The 16,585-nt window shown below is 48.9% G+C and overlaps 5 protein-coding genes across 5 annotated transcripts; all 5 read right to left on the bottom strand.

Annotated features, from left to right (window-relative positions):
* Window positions 1–361: 361 nt before the first annotated feature.
* pgmA (phosphoglucomutase PGM2) lies at window positions 362–2,179 on the bottom strand (the record flags this gene model as incomplete). The annotated part of the gene is made up of 3 exons (XM_056694148.1): window positions 362–1,671; window positions 1,758–2,059; window positions 2,127–2,179. The coding sequence occupies 3 exons, from the start codon at window positions 2,177–2,179 to the stop codon at window positions 362–364; spliced, it is 1,665 nt and encodes a 554-aa protein (XP_056560877.1).
* A 465-nt stretch (window positions 2,180–2,644) lies between these two features.
* Window positions 2,645–3,266, bottom strand: N7496_001216 (oligoribonuclease; the record flags this gene model as incomplete). The annotated part of the gene is made up of 2 exons (XM_056694147.1): window positions 2,645–3,160; window positions 3,219–3,266. 2 exons carry the CDS (start codon window positions 3,264–3,266, stop codon window positions 2,645–2,647), a joined length of 564 nt encoding a protein of 187 aa, XP_056560876.1.
* A 761-nt stretch (window positions 3,267–4,027) lies between these two features.
* On the bottom strand, window positions 4,028–5,925 carry N7496_001215 (uncharacterized protein; the record flags this gene model as incomplete). The annotated part of the gene is made up of 3 exons (XM_056694146.1): window positions 4,028–4,417; window positions 4,478–4,803; window positions 4,884–5,925. 3 exons carry the CDS (start codon window positions 5,923–5,925, stop codon window positions 4,028–4,030), a joined length of 1,758 nt encoding a protein of 585 aa, XP_056560875.1.
* A 927-nt stretch (window positions 5,926–6,852) lies between these two features.
* On the bottom strand, window positions 6,853–8,631 carry N7496_001214 (Benzoate 4-monooxygenase; the record flags this gene model as incomplete). Its single annotated transcript, XM_056694145.1, is given in 5 exon segments — window positions 6,853–7,020; window positions 7,033–7,209; window positions 7,276–7,564; window positions 7,624–8,162; window positions 8,233–8,631. The coding sequence occupies 5 exon segments, from the start codon at window positions 8,629–8,631 to the stop codon at window positions 6,853–6,855; spliced, it is 1,572 nt and encodes a 523-aa protein (XP_056560874.1).
* Window positions 8,632–12,033: 3,402 nt separating this feature from the next.
* N7496_001213 (uncharacterized protein) lies at window positions 12,034–12,747 on the bottom strand (the record flags this gene model as incomplete). Its single annotated transcript, XM_056694144.1, has 1 exon — window positions 12,034–12,747. The coding sequence occupies one exon, from the start codon at window positions 12,745–12,747 to the stop codon at window positions 12,034–12,036; it is 714 nt and encodes a 237-aa protein (XP_056560873.1).
* Between the last annotated feature and the right edge of the window lie 3,838 nt (window positions 12,748–16,585).

Raw genomic sequence — 16,585 nt, 5'->3', positions numbered from 1 at the left:
GGAGATTACCTGGAAGACTTGGAAGTTGGTGATAACCCTTGTTGACGGTTGGAAATCAGTATGACCGGCCGATAATATTGATTTTGACTATTGCTTCCATTAAGCTGGTATTATTGACCTTTTGAAAGCTACACACGTTATGCCGAGGAACGAACATCGTATTCATATTACTCGAATAAAAAGACCTCGTTCTATCCAATACATCGCGCTACCGCGTCATCCATTTCTTCATTCATCATCATAGTTATAAGCTCATTCCAAGCATGTGCCAATAACAATATCAAACAGGAAAGAATATTAACCTCGCGATCCCCATCCAGTGGATCACGCAAGACATTCAAGAAACACAAAGTCCTCCAGCTTAGGTCTTAACATCGGGCTCCTCACGGCCAACATACTCCTTGAACTTGAGCAGGCTCAGAGCGGAGGCAATGTTGTCGGCCAGGTACTCCTGAGCACTGAGGCCAAACTTGGATGCATCGCTCTCGTAGCGCTCAATGTACAGACGGATAGTGGCACCGCTGCTGCCGGTACCGGACAGACGAACGACGATGCGGCTGCCATCGTCGAACTTGGCGTACAGGCCCTGGTTCTTGGAGACGCTGCCGTCGAGATCGGTGTAGGAGAAGTTGCCGGCATCGACAACCTTACGGGAGCCAACGCTGGAGCCAACGAAGGAGTCACTGGCAACGAGATCGGCCAGGGTGCCGACAACCTTGTTGGCACCGTCGCTGTCAACGTTCTCGTAGTCGTAGCGGGTGAAGAAGGTACGGCCGTAGGTCTTCCAGAACTCGTTCTGGATGGAGGCAATGCTGGGGGTCTCCTCGGGCTTCTGCTTGGCGACACCGGCGATGATGTTCAACCAGGCGACGACCGCCCACACACCATCCTTCTCACGGATGTGGTTGCTACCAGTACCGAAGCTCTCCTCACCACAGATGGAGATCTTCTTGTCGTCGAACAGGTTGCAGAAGAACTTCCAGCCGGTGGGCACCTCGTAGCTCTGCAGACCCTGGGCCTGAGCGACGCGGTCGACGGCACCGGAGGTGGGCATCGAACGGGCAAGACCGTAGACACCCTGCTTCTGGAACCAGGGGATCAGCTTGGCGTGGTGTGCGATAATGGCCAAGCTGTCACCGGGAGACACGAAGGTCTTGGCACCGTAGATCATGTTACGGTCACCATCACCGTCACTGGCGGCACCAAAGTGCACACCGTTCTTGTCAACGGCCTCGACGAGCTCGTGGGCGTACACGAGGTTAGGGTCGGGGTGACCGCCGCCAAAGTCCGGCTTGGGCACGCAGTTCATGGTGCTGCTGGCGGGCAACCCGAGCTCCTTGACGAAGATGTCGACACCGTAGGGACCGGTGACACCGTGCATACCGTCGAAGAGCACCTTGAAGTCCTTGTGGGAGCTCAAGAACTCCTTGATTAGGTCAAAGTCGAAGATCTCCTTCATCATGGTCACGTAGTCGGCGGTAGAGTGAACCACCTCCACCTCGAGGGGACCGTAGGTCTTGGTACCGATGGTGGAGATGTCGACATCGGGGATGTCGGCGTACTTGTATGAGGTGAGGGTCTTGGAGGTCTCGAAGATCTTGTTGGTCACACCCTCGGGGGCGGGGGCACCGTTGGCCAAGTTGTACTTGATGCCAAAGTCGTTTTCCGGACCTAAACAATGATCACAGGGTTAGTGATCTGGAAAGGAATGCGCTCAATTGAGTAGCCAAGAGGAAGCTAACGCTCTGTTTACTTACCACCGGGGTTGTGACTGGCGGTCAGCAGAATACCACCGGTCGCCTTGCGCACGCGGATCAGGTTGCTGGCCGCGGGGGTACTCATGATACCATTCTGGCCGACCAGCAGCTTCTTGACACCGTAGGCAGCGGAGATCTTAGCGATCTTGTTGATCACCTCATCGTTGTAGTAACGGCCATCACCACCAATGACGAGGAAGGAGTTCTCAACACCCTCGGGAATAGACAGGAGAATGCTCGTAATGAAGGATTCGGAGTAGTTGGGCTGCTGGAAGACCTTGACCTTCTTGCGGAGACCAGAACTGCACGGGGGTTGTCAATTAGTCGTTTACACAAGGGAGGGGTGGAGAAAGGAGATAAGCAACGTACGTGCCCGGCTTCTGGTCAGCAAAGGGCTGGATAGAGACGGTTTGGACCGACATTATGAGAGACTTTGGAGAGAGAGAGGAAAGGTGAGGAGGAGGAAAGAGGAGGAGGAAGTTCACCGACAGAAGGAGAGGGAGGGGCTGGCGTCATGTGTTGATCATCCCACTTGGTGGCACTAACCAGCCCACTTTAGCTACCAACAGACTAAAATACTTTGACCAACTGAGACAGCTTGTGCATGGGCCTGGGCCCGAGCAAGATTTTTGTTCAATCCACAGCTTTCAATTCCTCCTTGACTATTTTTGTACGATAGCTGGTTATTTCTAGGATGTGTAACACATACACAGAGGTAGAAGTAGAAATAGAATGTTCTTCCCCTGGCAATACCAAGAACAATAGCATTTTGTCCCTTGAAGCTTCCAAAAAACCAACTGCCCCCACGGAGCAGAGAGCTCCCCAACAGAACCCAGAAACTCAATTGGTATCAAAAACATAACGAATCAACTAGTAATAATCATCCACTACCCAAACAACTTCCCCCGATAATACCTCATCTCCTCAATACTCTCCAAAATATCATCTCTCGCCAAATGCACCTCCTTCTTCCCCGGCACCTCCGCCAAAAGCTCCTCACTCCCCCACCGCCTCGCCGCCTCCTTAATACTACTCACATCCAGAATGCGATAATGCAAATACTCCAGCACCTTCGCATACGGCCCACGGGCTAAAAAGGCCTTATCGGCATGGACGCTGTTCCCGGCCAACAAGGCGGTGCGCGGGGCGGGGACGTGGCGCTGGATGTACTCCAGCAGCGAGGCGGCGGCGTCGGCGGCGGTCGTCGTTGAGGCCCGCACGGCGGCGGTCAGGCCCGTGTGGCCGTGCGTGTCGATGCACCAGGCCGACATGTTGTTCAGGACTGAGTCTGGGTGGTGGATGACGGCGTCGAAGCCTTGGGGTTCTAGGACTTGGAGTTGTGCGTCCGTGATGATGCAGCAGATTTGGAGGATCGTGTCGGTTTCCGGGTCGAGACCCGTCATCTAGAAGGTTTGTGAGATGGGAAGGGGTTTTTAGGTGGGGGAGTGAAAAAAAATGTACCTCGCAGTCGATCCAGACCAGAGGATCATTGGAGCGGGCGAGTGGCATGGTGGATTTGGTGCGTAGAGTACGAAATGGCTAGAAATAGGTTGTCAATGATGCTCTGAGGGTCGTCGTACGAACGGAGAAAAGTCTCGGGCAAGTTTGGATGTGGGCGGGAATTCACCTGGTGGAGAAGACTGCCGCGCTGGCCCAGCGGGAGTCGCGACGAGGCGAAGAATGAATGAGACAGTCGAAGACATCGGAGAAACATTGTTATCATGATGCTCAATTGGTGGGAAAGGTGATGAAACCTGTCAGAAGCCAAGTTCACTCACCCCTGCCTCTAAGTAGTCTACTGTAGAATTGACCATGTCTACCACGCCTTAGCCAATAAACTCTACCAAAGCACTCGATATCTACTTATACTCTGTAGTCTTACACAAAACCTCGTTATCATTTTCATAATCATGCCGCCTATGGGGCGACCCAAGCTAATGTATTTTCCTTCCAAATCCAAGGATGCTTCCTGTAGTGTAGGTAGGGGGGACATAACGGCGTCACGGTAGAGAGAGAGAGGAATCCAAAAGAGAACGGAAAAGTTGAACAAAAAATAAGGCGAGAGTTCCAATTCGCTCCCGGAACACATACAACAAAGACACGAAAAAAAGGCAATGCTAATGTTGCATGGACGACAGCGCTTAGAAGAAAACCATCTTTCCTCATTGCACATGAAGAGGGGAGACGGTCTGGTCTATCAATCCAAAAGTCCTTCCAGGGTTGGGTTTTTGAAAAAAGAGAGAGAAGCTATGAGAAACCCCGAGATAACGTCACAGTTCTTCATCCTCGTTCTGCGGGATGGGGGCTGGTAGTGGCTGCGAGTCAATCTTGTCGCCGAATGACCCCGTGCTGGCCGTCTTGTTGTCGTTGCTGTCGCCCAACACTTCGTTGATGCGACCAGATGACTCGGCAATCCGACGGCGCAGCGCATTCTCGTCCGCACCCGACACACTGGCCCGTTGTTTCTTCAAAGGGCTGCCCAAGAAAGCTTCCGTGACATCTCCGGTTGGTTGGACGGGCTCCGCGGGTTTCGCGGGTGTGGTCTTGGGCGGCGTAGTAGACCGTGCAATGCTTGCAGGAGGCGTAGTGCCCGAAGCAGGGGTATCGTTGGAGGTAGCACCGCCACTAGAGAGGGGCTCGGCGGAGTGTTGACGCTTGAGCTGTAACATGGTTAGCACGTCTGAAATACAATTAGGTGCTCCTCCAATTCCAAGACTTACGCGAATCCTTTCGACACCCTCTGCCAGTTCACCCTGGCGCTTGATGTCATCAGGGGAAAGGAATCGTTCATCATCCTTTGCCTCTTCATCATCTGCCTTGCCTAGGATGGGGTTGTCGGTATCATCATCATCACTGTCCATCTCATCATCGTTGGCTTTCTTGCCCTTCCGGCCACTGTCATGATCGCGGAAGTTGAGGAACCCGACAGTTCCTTCAGACTTGAGGGGGCCCAGATTCGAAAAGTCTGCCTGTATAGATTTCCGCTTGGCTGCGGGGGTATCCTGCACCTTGGGATCTTTCAATATCCCCATCTTCTGCAGTTGTCCTGCAAATCCCATCAACGTTAGCATTTGCACACAGCTCATACCAAAAACAGCATCACCCGTTCGAGAAGAAAGTACTTACGCTCGCCTCGATACATGAACGTGAAAATAGCATATGGTTTATCCGTAGGATCAATCCCGGTGACCGTCTGGGTGCTGATGGACTTTGGATCCAATGTCTTGGGCTTTGCAAAACTAGTAGTATGGTCGACATCGGCATCTCCGTTGCTGCCATTATTCCCTTGACCACCTTCCTCGTCGTCATCGTGAGCATCGAACTGCGGAGAGTATTCGCCCCGCTTGATCTCGCCGGAAGCCAGCACGCGGAACAAAGCAACCTTGATCTGGCCAGTGGTCTCGGGGATAGGGTCGTCATCGTCGGAATCAGAGGAGAAATCATCATCAGAGACATTTTCCAATGGTGCCTTCTCGTCATTGCCATAGCGCATAATATCCTTCGGCTTGGAGCTGCTTGCTTCCGTCTCCATGCCATTCGCATTATCCGCCTCGCGCTTTGCACGACGTTTCTCCATCTTCTGCCGCCGTCGTTCAATCTTGGCTGCAGCGTCCTTGCCCTCCAGGTCCAATCCATTTAGCCAGCGTTCCAGACCAACCTCGCGGAATAGGAACTCGCGCTCTGCGATACCTCCACCTTCGGAATCCGGCACGCTGACCCATCGCGAGTTCACCCAGGTCTCTTCCCCTCTCCGTAGTAGTGTAGCCACCTCTTCCTTTTGTCTACCATCAAAGTAAATATAGGCCGCCACGGTTTCGTTCGGAGAGTTCGTCAATGCCTGGTATGGTGCGACCGACCCGGAGTATTGACCGCGCTCGCCGGTCTGGCCCGGTAAGCCTCCGACGACCTTGGGTTTGGGGGAGGGGCAATCGGATGTCGGCTTCGGGGTCGAATACGGGACATCCTGACCGGGGTTCAGGAGGGTAATGGAGATTGCAAAGGTCGATTGTTCGGGTTTACCCTTGGACGAGGAATCCGGGACTTTCGGAGGAGGGACCGGGATGAAGCAAGCTATGCGCGATGCTCGCGACTGTCGCTGGATCGAGTATTCGGAGATTGGGCCATCCAGAGTATGGATGCTCACGGCCAAGCCTTTGAAGCAGGGCATGGCGGCGGCCTCGTTAAAAAGGATCGAGCGGGGAAAGGTGTGTTGATATTAACAAGCCCAGGTACCCAAGGAAAAAAGGAAAGGGGGGGATAGCCCCACGCTCTCGACGTGTATTTGATTTCCCCCAGGTAGAGAAGGAGAATAGGAGAATGAGATCTGACAGGTGGGGGGGAACAGGTGAACAGTGCTTGGTCCCTATTTTTTTTTTCTGCTCTGAGGTTCTCCTTCGAAGTGCGTCTTAGCTACAGGGTGAGAGGCGGTCAAAGTAGCGTGGATTTAGACTGGGTTGGACTTTGGAGCACCTAGCAACCAACCGGGAACCCCACTGTTATTGTTGCTGGTATGGAGATACGGAGGCTGGTGAAGCTTTTCGGGGGCGCACAGGGGAGTGGGGGAATAAAGAAAGCCGATCGAGGGACCGGGCGTTCGTGATCTCGACAGAAGCTTGGGATTTTACACCGAAGTCAGGTGTACCAGCACACATCCATGGAGATCAGGGCCGATGGTGATGGTGGGTTAAGTTGGAACTCTTTGGGCCGTGAGGAGGGGCGGGAACCTGAGAAAGTGGACCAGCCAAAACATTCAACTTGCCCGCTTCGTCCGAACTCCTGGCCACGTGATGTACTTTAATCCGGACACGCCAGCTGACCGGCATCTATCCTTCAAAGTTATTCGCATTTCTTAGTATCTTGAATAGTTAGCTTGCCGACCTGGCCTTATCAGGAACGACATTGTTTATTGTCAGAATGGAATCTTAATCCGCCCTATTCCCACTGAAATTATTGAAGATGCCGTAATTATTCTAACACGCCTGAATAATAGATTCTCAAAGACTTCTCTCTTGCAAAATGCCGATGTTGGGAGACCAGAAGTGATAGTGAGAATAAAAAAAACAACTTAAGACAACTAATCTATGGTAGCTCCTCCTCATAATACCCTTACGCTCGCTTTAACCATCAACGGTCCCTTAAGATCACTGATACCCACGCTAATCTGCTCAGGGAGCTTGCCATAGAAAATCCCATTCTCAACATCTTGCTCCTCTTTTGCATCAGCCAATTGGAACCAAAATTTCGCTAGAAGAGTGGCGGTCGTCTTTTAAATCACCGTCATTGCAAGCGATTTGCCAATACATTGCCGCCCACCAGCTCCGAAGTGCATCAGTAGCTTCCCCAACTCATTATTTGTCTCATCTTCCCACCTAGAAGGCCGGAAACAGTTATGATCATCTCTCCAAATTTCAGGGTTATGGTGGAACGCGTGGTTGCACATCGCAACAGAGGTCTAATTTGATACACTTTTATGAGGACCGCATCGAATATGGTAATATAAGGACTTTTTTTGGCTTACCCCCACTGGCAACACATTCCCATCCAAGATAAGCCCTTCACTATCTGTCACCCTTCTAGCCAGGGGCATCGTGAAGGCTGGTGTGAGGCGAAAGCTTTCCTTGACGCATTTTTGGAAATACGGGAGGTTTATCTCGACCGCTGATCTCGAGTAAGCATCTGTCCCTGGCGCCATAGGTGGTAAGTGTGAGTCAATTTCGGCAACGGCCCTATTAATAGCATCCTTATTATGAAGCAAATTATAGAATAGGAGGGTAGTAGTGGCACTTGGTGGGTGAATTCCAGCGATGCTGCTTTCAGGTTAATGGCATTTAAACATTAAATGTGGTCAGTTTAATGGGGAACTCACATAAAACCAAACGTTTCTGCAACCAAGTTAGCCTCTGGGAGTTTGTTTTCATGATCCGCGTCTTTCAAGTTGATAATACGTGAAAGTATATCCTTTCGGTCTGGCCATTTCTCATCTGACATCGCCAACAGTCGCTTTCTCACGATTCCTTTTGCTTGCTGGAAATAACCGAGCAGATTGCGGAATGACTTCCAAGCTCGGGGGTGCGGAACAAGGAGCAAGAAGATGGATAGTATAGGTTGTAATAATGGCCATGAACCAATTCCGGCACCCCACAGAGAAATGTGATGGTTATCAGGCAAGGCTTCTACCGGGTTTCCTTTTTGGATACCCGGATCTTCACCATACATGAGATCAGCCATTGCATCACACACGAAATGATAGATTGTCTTTCTCAAATCAAAGGATTTTCCATATTGGCAATATCCCTCGATTTTCCCAATCAGGCGATGACAGTGAAAATTCAAGATCGGCTCATAGGTCTCGACAGCCTGTGGGGAAAATGCCTTAAGGAGTATACGGCGACGTACGGCGTGATCCTAGGTAGTACTCAGAATCAAAAAAGTTCTCGCACATGAAAATGCATAGATTTTGGGTTGAAAAACTTACAGCTTGATTTCGATGATTGAAAAGATTCGGTTCATGCGGTTGCCCGAAGGCTTCATAATATTCCGTCTTCGGCATTGTCTTATGCCCGCGAACATATACAGTTTGTACCGCATCTTTGCATGTCACACTCAGCTTATCTGGCCCGTATCTAACAATGGGTCCATATTTTGCATGGAGCTCCGTCAAGTGGTATGGTTGTTTTCCGCTCAGCCATTCTTGCACTTGCCAGATGTCGGTCAAAGAGGCGAGAAAAGGCCCGGGGTAACGGGCGAGGGGGTGCCAAAAGTGTTGGTAGAAGATGTATATAGTCAATGCAAGAACTATAAATGAAGCTATCTTCACAGCGGGCCCGAGAGATACTGGGAGAAGGAGATCTTTGAGATTCAGAGACGCTGCCATGAGGATTAAAGTTATAATCCGTATAAATTGATCAGAAGGGGGAAAGAATAATGTTTTTTGATAGACTAATAGAACACGGTAACCCTTTTTTAGCTTATAAGAAGTATTCTATTTTCTCTTCACTTCTGTCATTTGGAGTAAACCTCTCACAAATTCGGGAGAATTCCCCTTCACCGTTCGGCGGATATGGGGGTGGGGTTTCCCGAGATCTACACCCGACTTCTAACTAATTGCTCTTGGCTTGGTCATGCCGAGACAGCCGCGAAGTACCTTTTGACAAAACCAGCGTCATTCGAATTTCTTTTCCTCGGTAACCCCGCAAATTCCCCAAACTTGCGGACACTGGAATAGAGGAAATAAGCCCGGAGGAAACGCGGGGAAGGTAGGTTTTAGAATCGAAGCCTTGTTGTCATTCAGCTTAGACCGCGCGTCATGCGAAAATTCTCGTCTGTTTTGAACAATTTTAGTGAGGTGGTTATAGACAATTTTGCCATTCTAAATCATATCGAAGTCTATGGCCTTATGTCACGGCCTATGAAATAGGTAATTTAGGAGTTGCTAAATTGGTAGCTGAAAAGGTCCTTTGAGAGATTGCCGTATCCATTTGTCTAGACGCTTGAATTGTACAGATTTAATTCTCCTACTCTGATACGAAATTGACATCGTGTGCAGTCCAAGGATGCTAGGGCGTTACTAAAAGTGAGCTATCACTACATGGGAATTGGGGAACATGTGTTTAGCAGAGCGCACCGAAGGCTAAAAGGCTGCCTTGCCTTCGTAGACCAGAGTTCTTGGATTGTGTTCTTGGTTCAGAATATTTAAGACAAATTGGAGCAAGAAACCTTTAATAACGATCCATTTCTTCTAAAAACAGGATACTGCTCAAGATCTTTTAAAGAAAAGGATTTCAAAACGATGCCTTCCATAGAACGAAAGATAGCACTTCCGCAAGATGGCAATGTCTAGGCACCACGTCTTTTGATGGCCATAGTAATAGCCTTGCAGGACTTGATGATACCTATACAAAATGTGGTTTCGCAATGCTTGACGGTTTATTGAGAGCCTGTAAATTCTCCCTGGCAGCCATAGCCTCGCGAAGAATGATCTCTGCTCGTTCTTCATTACGAGGAATGAAACGAAAATTAAATGGCTCCGGTCTCATATTTTCCGACTCGATGAAGTTGAATATGTCCAATTTTTCCTCGCTGCCCTACACAGTCTATATTAGTGCCGGATCAAAATACCCTTTCCACAATGATTTCATACTGCGTTGCATCACGGGAATCACCGATCATTGTCATTTGCAGTCGAGAGGAGTATATGTTTGACCTTTTATCAAGAAGCTCTGAGATAGACCAGGCATCATGAAAGAAGATCATTGGTCTATGACCGCGCCAGATCGTGATGGGAGAGCGATTGTATTTCCTGGATTGCTCATCCATCCAGAGCCATGGACGTGGAAGCTTCACTTGAAAGTGATTTCCGACAACTGGCCAGGGGAAAGGGCCTGGCGAGAGCTTTTGGCGTAGCCTCAGGATTCGAATATAGTCTCCAAGGAGGTAAATGATGGATAATAGAAGTATATACAACACAACATCGACCAAAAAGCGGAGAATCTGTGGATTACTCGATGTGAACTTCGAATTGCTCATAGTTGAGACCGTTGCTGCAGATCTTTTTTGGGTAAATTGAAAAGAAAAAAAAGCGAAGGGGATAGACAATGACGAGAAAAACTTCACAAGGATGGTAGTGCGTGATTCCTAGTCAACATCACAAGTCTCAACCCGACCTTCAAGGGGAGGAGTAATTAAAGAATGTTCGATTACCTGTGAAATTCTCTCGCCCGAATAATCTGATGCCAACCCACAGGTATAGATTGATATCCCTCCTCCTCTCAATGTGGCGTTGCGGAGAAAGACACATCGAAACGTGGATATATCGGGGTCCCCGCAATTCTCCTTCAACTTCAGATTCTTAGTCCCAACGTTGCCCCACAAACCGCATTTAAAAGATTTTAGCTTCGGTTTAATTCCGTCTCAACTAAATTTAAACCCGGTTTCGTTTATTCCTTCGTTCTCAGAATCCAAGCACTTCCTGCACATCTGTCCCACCATGGAGAATTCCGCCGGAAGTATCCCCAGTATCCTCAAGGATATCTCCTCCCTGAGTCTTCCTCAGCCTCGCTACGATGGGCTACACCCTGGCTTAGTTATTCTCAGAAAGGGATTTCAAAAGATCAAGGGCTCTCGGCCCTTGCAAGTGGGTACTATATGGGAGAGAGACATTATGGTGCCTCTCAGGGATGGAACCTAGCTTCGGGCTGATATATTCCGTCCCCAACATACAACTGAGAAAATACCTATTCTTCTTGTCTGGACACCGTATGGAAAGACAGGAACTGGTGAGTAGCGTTCTTGGCCAATTTTGTAGGGTATATCTGTCTTGATTCTAACAAGTCACAAGGAATGTTTTCTATGGAACTTATCCAGGGACGTAATGGTGTTCCAGTGGAAAAGCTCAGTGGATATGAGTGTTTTGAAGGCCCGGATCCAACAGAATGGAATTTACATCAATATGCGGTCGTTCACGTCGATGCAAGGGGGTGTTTTAAGTCCCAAGGTCATCACATGTATGTTGACGCTATAACATGCTTACATGTGGAATTTAATACTTATAAAAAACAGATGGCATGGAAAGGCCGAGGGCCTTGATGGTTACGATGCAATCGAGTTCCTAAGCAAATTTGAATGGAGTAACGGGCACGCTGCTTTGATAGGGAACTCGTGGTTAGCCACTTCGCAGTGGTTTATTGCAGCCGAGCGTCCGCCGCATCTTTCATGTATCCTCCCTTTGGAGGTGGTTACGCAAGTCGTATCCTGATTCCAACAGTATCAATGTAAAGTTAGGCACTTCATAGCTATCCCTTAGTTCCGGTTTATGAGTATCAACTACCTACAAATTAAGCGGCAGTGGTATGTCATGATCTACCTCTTAGTCGTCTGTATCCTGATTGTTTTCTTATATGGGCTAGGTGATTTGGGGGTTTAAGACTAATAGCTTCCTGAGATATATGCGCCTATATACGCAGGATTTTGTCCGCCGGGCGGGGTTTTCCTGTCTAGGCTGATATCTGGGACGCCAAGCATCGCGAGGAGATCAAGAAAAGCAAGGACTATGTCAATCAGTCAAGTTTGAGTGTATTTTGGTATTGTTTGCACACATGACCCTCCAAGGTTATTGACCGAATCATGAGGACTCTCGATGACTGCCTCATTCAACACCATGAATGCATAGAAGTCGTAGAGAGCTGGTCTTCACAGAATGTGGCAACCGCCTCAGTATTTTGATTCAAAAGATACATCCCGAGTCCATCACCTCATCGCGCCCCGAGGATCATGCCTTTTATAGAACGAGAGCCAGGCCAAGAATACCAGCACCACCCACAATACCCATGGCAAATCCTCCGGTAGTGACAGGCGCGCTACCAGAAGACGTAGAAGTCGTCGCGGTGTTCAATTGGGAGGCAGTAGGTCCCGATCCACTGGTACTCATGGTCGTCGATGATGATAACGAGGTAACAGAAGAACCAGCGGTAGCAGTGGGCGTACTTATAACGAAGGCAGGCCACTTGAACGTGGACAGCTCAGAGGCATATACAGCTTCATCACTGGTGACAATGTACTTGACATCACTGGGCAGACTTGAATACCAGTCCGGCAAGATACCAGATTTCTCCCTGTCCAACTCGGAATTCATGAATGCTACGTTGGTCTCCATTGCCTCCTCCCAAGTAGTCGGTATAGCGGTTGCGAGGACTGATTTGACCCAGCTCGGATAAGTCGGCATGAGAGCCTCCTCTTCAGAGACGATGATAGACAAGGCTTCTTCATTGGAAGACACAGTCATTGTTGTAAACTTGTCAGCGTTAGGCCGAATAGGAGACAAAGCCTCTGCATCGGAGGATGAGGTTTGTGTTTCAACTGCAGTCACTGTAGAACCGGTTACAGTCACCTCAGAGGTTACCGTTTTCACCTCGGGTGTACCCAAATTTGTTGTATCAGCGGGCACAGCCCGGGCGATCGCGGCGAAATAAAGAGCGAGGGGCATGAAATACATCTTGAAGATATTCAGAAACCCCTACTTGGTATGCTTGAGCCTGAAGAACGATCGTGATAATGAATAGTGCCAAGGAAGATGGGCTAATGAGGCTCATATTTCAAGGGGCTAACCCTCCCTTATGTAAATATCATTTGGGCCGCCTAACAACAAGTGACTAGCACGCACTGGGAACGGAGCCTCATAAGAAAGAAATTGACTGATGCTAGGGCCCCCACCTCAAAGGGTCCGTGAGCTCTGCGCAGAGGCTAAGCATTCTCGCTTGGGCAGCTAATCGATTTTTAGCCTATTAGGAAGCAGTGCGCAGTGGGCTTGTCGGTTCATTACGGAGCGAAGGCTTCATATTCGCACTGGAAGAGAATCGCGTCTTGCTTCAGTGCTGAGACTATTTTGGTGTCGAAAGGCAGATTCGTGCCCAGTTCTGATAAATATTGAAAAAAGCGCTGCAATTGCTTAAGTGTGTTCAGATGCGGCGCAGACCCGTAAATCTCTCGGGATCTCTCTAGGACCGTTGGAACAGGGCGCTACTAGCGTACGAAGTCACACATCTCCGCGCTGTAAACGAGAGAAGTACGACGAAGCGCAACCCATCAAAAGGCAGATATCTTGCGAAGAGGATTCGATGGTGAAAGAGGTCCTACGGCCTATTACGGAGCTGAATATACTAGCAGAAGCACCTGCGGTAAAATCGCATACGTAGGGCGAATTGCCTAGGTTATCCGGCTACCAGGGCTCCGCCTTGGAAATACTGTACGTCGGCGGTAGGTCAGGTCGCTTAGAGGCGTACTCAATTCTACTTAGTAAAAGCGATAAGGGCGGGGGTAAGCACTAGAAGGGAGCCCAAGCGGAGCGCCAAGAGTTGCCGGACATTATCTGGTACAACATGTATCCGAATAAGCAGGAACATAGTAAAGCCTGTGGCTAAGGTGGAAGAGAAATCTTCCATTCTTCATTGAGTTGCTTCCGAGTTTGAATATCTGACTCCCTTCGTAGGAGAGGAATAATTAAGAACTGCACATGTGCATCTCATGATACCTTCGCGAAGAGTAGGCCACCCCGTTCGAGAACCAACTATCTGTAGGAACTCCTTCCACAAACGCTCTGCACTACCCGGGTTTGATAGCAGCCCAACACCTGTGACATGAACAAGTATACCCGATCCGGCTTGAACCCAGCGCTCTCGGAGGGTTGGGTCATGATACTGGTCAATCTTGAGGAGTGTGGCAGGAGGTTGGAGTTGAGAGGTTTCTTCATGGGCTTCAAATCCCCCATATTGGAAGCGCGTAAAGGCCCATAGATATGAAGTAACTATCAGGAGACAGAAGTAATGATAGCAGTCAGTGGTGGCAGTGGATCGAATTTCACCGATCAAAGCCCCTGCATGTGCAACACATTCTCGTGAGAGCGCCGGATTCTCGCGTATCCAATCGAAGAGGCAAACTTCTGCGGCTGACATGTCTTCCTCCGATGCATACCATCCGGAGTACACATAAAGTTGTTTACGTGGGACATGTCTGAGAATCCCAAGCAAATGGTGAAAGGTGTTTCTGGCATCTGGATTGCCAGTGGATGCGGATAGCGAGAATAATTTCGGGGCTAGAAGTTTATACTTCCAATCGAGTCTTCTGTAAGACACCACTGATGATGGTGGCATACTCGGGGATGTCCCTTGATCCTCGAGGTTGAAGTTGAAAAGAGCGCAAGACTGGGATGCGTTTATGGCTCGACTTTCTTCCACAAACAGCACGACAAGGAGAATCAGCTTCTTGAACTCTGATAATTGCTGTAAGACGTCACTCGACGCCCAGTTCATAGAGAAAACCTGATCTAAGCTCATTGGCTCTGATCGACCTGGAAGATATTATTAGCCATGAAGAACTCGAGACTGGCAAATGGATATTGACCATTCAATAATTCTAAAGAACCTCCCCATTGATCTTCGTTGCGCGCCTTCCATAAAATCTCGGACGAGGGAAGTTTTTGCTCGTAATCTCTGGCCGTAAAATACGGTTCTACAACCAAGAAGATAAAGAAAAAGCAATCCATCACTGGGAAAAGTACGGTCAATTTCTGTGAAACCAATGTCCAGCAGATCGTGAGCCGGTCAAGTCAGCGCCAATCACGAATTCACTTACCAGCAAAGCAGTACGCAAGTCTTCTTCCGGATTCGCAACGGATCCAAGATTGCCATTGACTCTTAGATTGAAGACTGTTCATCTCTGTGGATAAGAGAGAATCTTTATTCGTAGACGATATGACAAATCGCCGCATCAGTGTAGCTAGCCAAGCATGATGTGCCTGCAAATTGACAACATTATCCTTGAAACCCGTAAACATCAGGTTTATCACCAACAGCAAGGTACACTGTGCCAGTATCATTGTGTCATACCCCCGAGATTGCAGGGCCTGTAGGTTGATCAGTTTATTTCACATGTGGATAAAAAAGAAATGAACAAGTAGGTATTACATACATCAATGGGAAGGGATAGTCTCAGCAACTCCGTAAGCGTCGAAGCACAGTGGCATCGCTTGGAAAGCTTGGTATATTGACACCCAACAGACGTCACAGCCAGCGCGAGGATCCAGGGCGTATCATTCTGCTCCAACAAGGACGGGTGAATGAATGGCAACTGATTATCAAAATACTCATAATAGAGTTGAGTAAACGAGTTGAAAACTGAATGTTGCGGGAATGGAAGAGTTTTGAAGCGAGGATCGGTCTGTTGGGCATAGAAGGCAAGTATGGCTTGATATGCATGACCCAGTTGCGTTCTGACATGCCAAAAGTTCTCTGCCACGGTGATATCATCATCTGTAGATTGGACAACGAGTAGATTAACGGGATTTGATGTCTCCGTCTGATCTTGGCGCTGCTCTCGCTGTTGACTGTGTATGGAAAATCCCCTGCCTAGGGTCGAAAGTTCTTGAATGCCCGCAGAGTATGGGATTTTGACGTAGCAAGAGCGGAATTTTGGGTGATAAGTGCACTTGAGACAAGCTAGAAAGGAAAATAATCCAACTGGGCCGTCGATTCAGACCAAGAATGGCCAATGCCTAGATAGCCTTCGGGAACGACATAGGCATGGTCGGGCATCCAGGGGAAGGCAGCACACATGTTCAGGCCTGCCAATGAGACATTATTGATAGCTGTAAAAGCAGCACGGTCGACCTGTGAGTTGGAAGGGCTCTTCGTGCTCAATTGGAAGTTGGGTGGATCAGATGGTAATTGTGTGACTGGCGATGAGACGTGGACAGCATCATCGACGAGGGCGGTTGTTACATCGGAATCTGAGTCACGAGATTGGTTTTGCCAATTTCCAGAAAGCGAATATCGGCGATTAGAGGCTCGATTACGGTTTTGTTCGACGCAGTTGCGGCCTCTGTGCTGACGCCGGAGGCAAGGGTTCCCGCCACTACATTTCACTTTGTCTTTGGAGCAACCTTGGTAAGCACTACTTCCTCTTGTACGGGCAAGAATACCTCGAGCCTCATCGCTATGTGTGGTAACATGTCGAAAGAGAGAGTATCTCTTCAATAAGATTCAATTAGCATATATTTTACGTGATAAAGCCCATGATTAATGGTGAAAACTCACTGTCGTGAGAAGGAGCGCGAACATAAGGGGCAAACGAACGGGCGGGCCCCTGAATGACGGCGAAGATGACGTTCAAGATGTTCACGACGATTGAATTTCTCTTGACAGTGATTACATTCCATCTTAACGTACCGAAATGAATAATGCACCTCGCCCTGACCTAAGGGGGAAAGTAGGACTTGAGGTGGAGGTGGTTGGTTGGCAAAGCTACTCGGCAAACCTCACATTATGCAGAAGTTGAAC

This window comes from Penicillium cataractarum, assembly GCF_028827025.1.
Source record: "Penicillium cataractarum strain IBT 29864 chromosome Unknown utg000001l, whole genome shotgun sequence".
Lineage (NCBI taxonomy): Eukaryota > Fungi > Ascomycota > Eurotiomycetes > Eurotiales > Aspergillaceae > Penicillium > Penicillium cataractarum.
This window is presented reverse-complemented; position numbering and strand designations above follow the sequence as displayed.